Source organism: Apis dorsata, unplaced genomic scaffold (assembly GCF_000469605.1).
Source record: "Apis dorsata unplaced genomic scaffold, Apis dorsata 1.3 scaffold_631, whole genome shotgun sequence".
In the NCBI taxonomy this organism is placed as follows: domain Eukaryota; kingdom Metazoa; phylum Arthropoda; class Insecta; order Hymenoptera; family Apidae; genus Apis; species Apis dorsata.
The window spans coordinates 970,282-976,085 of NW_006263826.1; the positions used below are offsets into that span (position 1 = coordinate 970,282).

The 5,804-nt window shown below is 30.8% G+C and overlaps 1 protein-coding gene and 1 long non-coding RNA gene across 2 annotated transcripts in view; one reads left to right on the forward strand and one right to left on the reverse strand.

The window, feature by feature from the left end:
* Positions 1–31: 31 nt before the first annotated feature.
* The window catches only part of LOC102672274, a 20,249-nt gene continuing 14,476 nt past the window's right edge, over positions 32–5,804 (reverse strand). The window contains exons 5-8 of the mRNA XM_006621581.2: positions 1,859–1,939; positions 1,268–1,642; positions 915–1,127; positions 32–850 (exon numbers count right to left, since the gene is read on the reverse strand). Coding sequence (XP_006621644.1) covers positions 518–850; positions 915–1,127; positions 1,268–1,642; positions 1,859–1,939 — 1,002 coding nt within the window. The 3' untranslated portion in view covers positions 32–517. The remainder of the gene's footprint in view (positions 851–914; positions 1,128–1,267; positions 1,643–1,858; positions 1,940–5,804) is intronic.
* LOC116186362 lies at positions 4,162–4,927 on the forward strand. The gene is made up of 2 exons (XR_004151343.1): positions 4,162–4,717; positions 4,803–4,927. It is a non-coding gene; the product is annotated as an uncharacterized LOC116186362 (long non-coding RNA).

The following is a 5,804-nucleotide window of genomic DNA, read 5'->3' on the forward strand; positions in this document are numbered from 1 at the left end:
ACGGAGTTTACATCAAGATACTTGAAATGAGAACAGACGAAATTTTTTTTTTATAAGTGTCGAATTATTTACAAATGCATGGTACGATTTTAAATACAAAAAAACACGTTTCTTCGTTCTCTTGTATCAAGAAGATTCTTGGCAGCGTTGCATGTAACGCATTAAATAAAACTTATTATATAATAGTATGTTATTTAAATTATTTTTTACAGATTCTCTTTGTACATCATTTCTACATTGTAGGAAACTCTATACTTATGAAATACTTAGGTAGCAACAGCCACCACGTCTTTGGTCCGTTTTTTTTATGAGAAGATATCGTTTTAAAGACATTGTGACAATATCAATTTATGTACAAAATTTTACGAAATACGTAGTAGTCGTAGAAACACAATACAAATAAAGATACAACGCAATTTACATTTATAAAATTAAGAATATACAATGTCTATTAATCCGATATCCTTTTTTTTGCTATAACATCAATATATACTTCCTAAAAGGAAAATTCGCAGAACTATGTTCCTTCCGAATTTCGTATATCTTGAAATATGTCTATTAAATTGTTTACACCTATCAAGTATCCATCTTCATGGTTTCCTACTTTCCATTCGGCATCATGACGAATCCTTGGTAAATGTTGAGGCAGAGGTAATGTTTTTGCAAAATCAATCATCCAAATACCGGCATTTTTGGTGTCATGAACAAACAACAAACTAGATCCAACGACCTCATGTGAAGCAAAAAACGGTGATGCTTTCAGTGTGGCCCTAATCGCTTTTAAACGTTGAATATATTTGGATACTGCATGCGGATAGCCTTCGACAAAACGCCTTAATGCCTCCGTAACCTAATACAATTTTAAAATAAGATTATATTCGATTTATATTAAATTTGATTTATGCTTAACGAACCTGTTCTCGAGTTCTCGTCGTTTTAAAATCTTTTGACGAGCCTCCGTGTGCAAGTTTAATACCTTCCACACGGAAACCTAATGTTGCTGTACTAGAGATCGTTTCACGCCAAACCATATACCTTGGTTTTGTTACTCCTTGCACACGACGTTCCTCAGCACTCGGTGCGGTTGGATCTACTTGTACCATTTTTTCATACATATCTTTTCGTAACTGCAACGACAAATCACAAATTTTTTGTTTCAAAACAAATGTTAGATAAAAATTAGATAATCATTAAAGTTTTATTTTATCAATTGAATTTTAATGATACATAATCTTGTTATTATCTATTAATTGATATTAAATATTACCTTAGGTCTTTCCTTTGCTTTTGCAAGCTCTGATTCTAGATATGTCCTAACTCCAACTTTACAGTCCATCACACAAGGATGTTCAAAATCTCCAAGAAGATCCTGCAGTTGCAAGTAAGAGGATACTACGGTCTTTTTGATTACAGAATCGCTAGAACCATCTTTCTGATGAGTTTCTTCTGAATTAGTTTCTTCGACGTTACCTTCTTCTACATCTTTTACATCTAAAACACCTTTGAATTCTGGAACGTACGGCCTTAATATGTCATTCATTAACAAACGAAAACAAGCTTCTTCCTGAGGGCAAAGCTTTTTTAAAATTGTCCCTGGAGTAGGTCCTGCTCTGAAATTCCCCTGATGACCTGCTAATTGCACCTAAAATTACATGTTATAATATCAAATTATAAATGTTACTTTATTTATATATAGTTGTTTGTTTAAAATTAATTGTTTTATTATTATTTAAAATGTAGTTATATTAAATTATAAAATTAATAATAATTTTAATTAATAATTATAAGATAGTATTTAAAAATTTTGAGAAATTTTTAATTGATTTTGAATTTAGTTTAAAATAAAAAACTTATATACCCATGGATATCGTTGTTTCTTGTAGGTTTGAAAAAAGGGTGTCCAATGGACAATGTTTCTAAGTTTTCTCCATCCTGATGACTGAAAAAAATTTAAGAACAATTATCATTAAAATAAATCCTATTATCTTTTTCGTTATTGGTATCATTATTAATAATTATTTACGGAAAATAATAATTTTAAGAAACTTTATTGCTTTATAAAAAAATATATTTATTTTAAATTTTTCTTAAAGAAATTTATTTTAAAGATCATTCTTTCCCGTTGTTACCTTCGGGATCTTTTTTTCGTTCGATTTATCCGTGTAATCTGAATCCCATTCAGAACTTAAATCATCACCACTACTGCCTTCTCCCCATTCCAAATTAATTTGAGGAACTTCCAACAACCTTAAATATTGTTGGTATCCTGAACAATTTTCCAAGCAAACTTCTTCTCTATTACTCTGATATTTAGAACATTTATCACACTTGAGATTTCTTTTATAACTGTCAATTCTATCATTTCTTAATATTTTTACATTATCTAAACTCTTCTTTCTTCTTTTCTTTTCTTCAAACTTCAAACAAACATTACTTTTTTCTTTATTCTCACATTCAAATAAATCATTTCGCAGTCTATCAACTATGGAATTTTCTTCTTTTTTACAATTATCGTCTATTTCTTTAGAATTATCAGATTCAATTTCCAATTGATTTAATTTTTCAGAATCCTGATTACAATGATGATTATTCTTGGATTTTTCTTTATTGTGATCCTGAGGTTGTGAAGCTAATAATGATGGTGATGGGCTTCTGGAGGAAGATGGCGAGCGACGATCGACGATACTCGAGGAAAATCTCCTCGAATACCTTCTGCTTCTCGACCTAATGATCTTTCTTTGGCTCAACGATTTTCTGTCGCATTCATCCTTGTCCACACAATCTTCCAATGATTTTGTGCAAATCACTATTTTCGGTATCGTTATTCTGTCATAAGTCTTCTGCATCTTGGACTCGATTAATAATAACAAGATATATACTTAACAAACTGAAAATCAATTATTTAACGAAGATCTAGCGTGAGAAAGATAATTTCGAAAATAAATTGAATGATTTTTATTCATTATTATAATATTGAATGTAAGCAACATGTCCTCGTATCCCAAATTGGTTGCTAATGAACCACGCATGAATAAAAATTCTCAAAGGCTTTCACGCTTTCGTTTGAAGAAAAATAAAATTATTATCTTTCTTTTCTTTTCGAATTACATGATTCTTCCAAATATTTATTTACCTTTTAGAATTCTCTTTCAAAAATTTTCTTTGTAAAAATAATTTCAAATTTTTTCAAAATTTCTTTTACAATTTCTTTTTTAATTTTTTTTAAAACAATGATATAATTTTCTTCAAAATTTTTCCGCGAAAAATTTTCAGGATTCTTTTCAGAAATTCTCTCAAGAAAAATATATTATTCTTTTTGAAAAAATTCTTTCCATCTCAAGATTTCACTGACAAAAAAATAGCGTGCCTCCCGGTGATTATTACCAATAATCGTCGAAACACTTTCCCTCTTTTTGGCCAGCCTTTATTCCACGAACGCGGCCACTATCATTATTCACCTGGCAAGAAGAAGAAGAAAGAGTCGTTCCACGCGGCTCTCGTGTAATTGGTAAGCGGTTCGACACCAGTTAATTATCTTAATGACGAGTTGCGACCGAATCGAGACACCTGGATCGACTGGTAGCCGTCCACCCACGTCGAGGTCTCTTCCTCGGGCCGAAGGAAGGCAAGCTTGGAAAGCGAACCGACGCGTGTGCCACTTCTTTTATTCCCTCGTCACGTGCTCCACGATTGTTACGAATAATTTCTCTCTAATATACTTGTTATATATTGATCATCTCAAATCACTTTGATTTTTATTTAATTTCTTATTTTTTTTTTTTTTATATTTTATATTTTATACCAATGAGAAAATAAAAGATTGATCTTTAGAACAATGAAAGAGTATTTATTTTTTTTTAATATAATGCCTATCTTGTTTTTTAGATAAGAATGGCAATTAAAATCTATTTAGAATGAAACTTTATACAAATTAAAGAAATTATTTTGATCCTCAAAAATTCTTTCCTTGTCTTCCTCTTTCTTCTTCATGTCTTTTTTTTTCATACGACTTCTTCTATTTATTTTATTAAATCACTAATTTAACAATTCACTATGTTTTGGTTTAAAAATATATACACAGATTCATTTCCAATTTTAAGATTTTCAAATCGCACTAGAAAGTCCACTTTCAATTTTATCAATCAAATCAAAGAGGCAGAATTTTATAATAATAACTGTTCAATCGCTACAGAGATGAATCACCGCACAGTTACATTTTTTGGATTTCGATGCGTCTTCCGTGTAATCGTCGCCGTTGTTTACGTTCCACGATCGCTCGATTACGTAATATCGCTTAAAAGCAAACGTGACGTTTTCCAGTCGCGATACATCCACACACGTCCGCCCAAGCGTTCCGCTTCGAATTCCTCGCGTAGTTTGCGTGCTTCTTGCGACCTCTGTCTTTAAAAAAATTATACAATTGCATGAATGGATCAATTGATATCTAAGAAAAATCAAATTTAATTTTTTCTCGAATTTAATTTAGGATATGTTATTAAATTTGTTCAAATTGAAATTTCTAATATTTAAATTTTTCTTATTTTTCACTTTCGATCAAAAATCGAATTAGCTATTCGTGCTTTTAATTTTTTTCAAAGATTAATCGTAAATCGAAATAAAATAAATAGTGTTCATTGTTCACTACTGGCTTTCTTGGTTAATTGCTCAAACAACATACATGGGATACACGTGCTTCACTTCTATCAGTTGTTCTTACGTAAGGGGAAACTTGGACAATATTTCAAGATTATCCCAACGATAATTGTTCTATGTGGTGAATGTTATCGCGTGTTTACTTTAAGGGATTTCCGTTTGTGGTTTGTGGCACATATAATTGTTACTATTTTCTCACGAATATATGACGCAACAATTCTTCGATAATTTCTTCTTATTCTAAACATTTAATTCAATTTATTTCTTGATTTTTTTGCGAATCACAAACTTGCAGATTAACTATTTTAAAGTTGATTCGAGCATAGAAGACGATTGTCGTTAGAAATATCTCACTTCAAATTTCTTCTTTCAGAGAAGTTTCACCAATTTCCACCACTTTTTAATAATTTGACACTTCTTTCAACACGATAAATCACAATTATCTCAAATTTCCTTTTCTAACAGGTTTCCAAATCTCTTTTCATTTCCAACAGCAATACCTACAACCAATTGTTATTTTACGTGTAAATTTGATCATTGAACAGAAGATCGTTGTGATATTTATAGTCTGAATATTTAATGAAATCACAATAGATAAGAATGACAAATTTTACTCCCTGATGTTTATAAACTGGTTACTTAGACGAGTTAAGTAACTTTTTCCAAGACACAAATTAAACACGATTCGAGGATAACGCAGTCGACTCGACAACGATCGAAATGCGTCATCGACTAATTAACTGACGCTTGCTAGCGTCATTAGCATAATTATCAGGAGTGGACAAAACGTTGGGGCGATTCAGAGGTCGGCGGGCCTCCACGGTTGACCGGAAGTCGATGTTCCTCGCGGTGTTTTGCGTTTTAATGATATTTTTAATGATTTAAAATAGCATGTGTGTTCATAAATCATTCAAATATATTCATATGTATGTCAAATATATTCATATTTATATAAATCATATATGGAAGAACAAGCTCGACTCGTGATAATTCTTATTTTATTCAGACGATTTCAGAATTAATAATCCTTTTTGATTTTCTTTCAAAAAGTATCTCGATTACATTGCATTAGAGTGTATAACGTAAAAACATGTAGTTTTTACATCTTGCAGGAAGTTAAAATTTTCCAAGCATATACAAAAAAAAAAAAA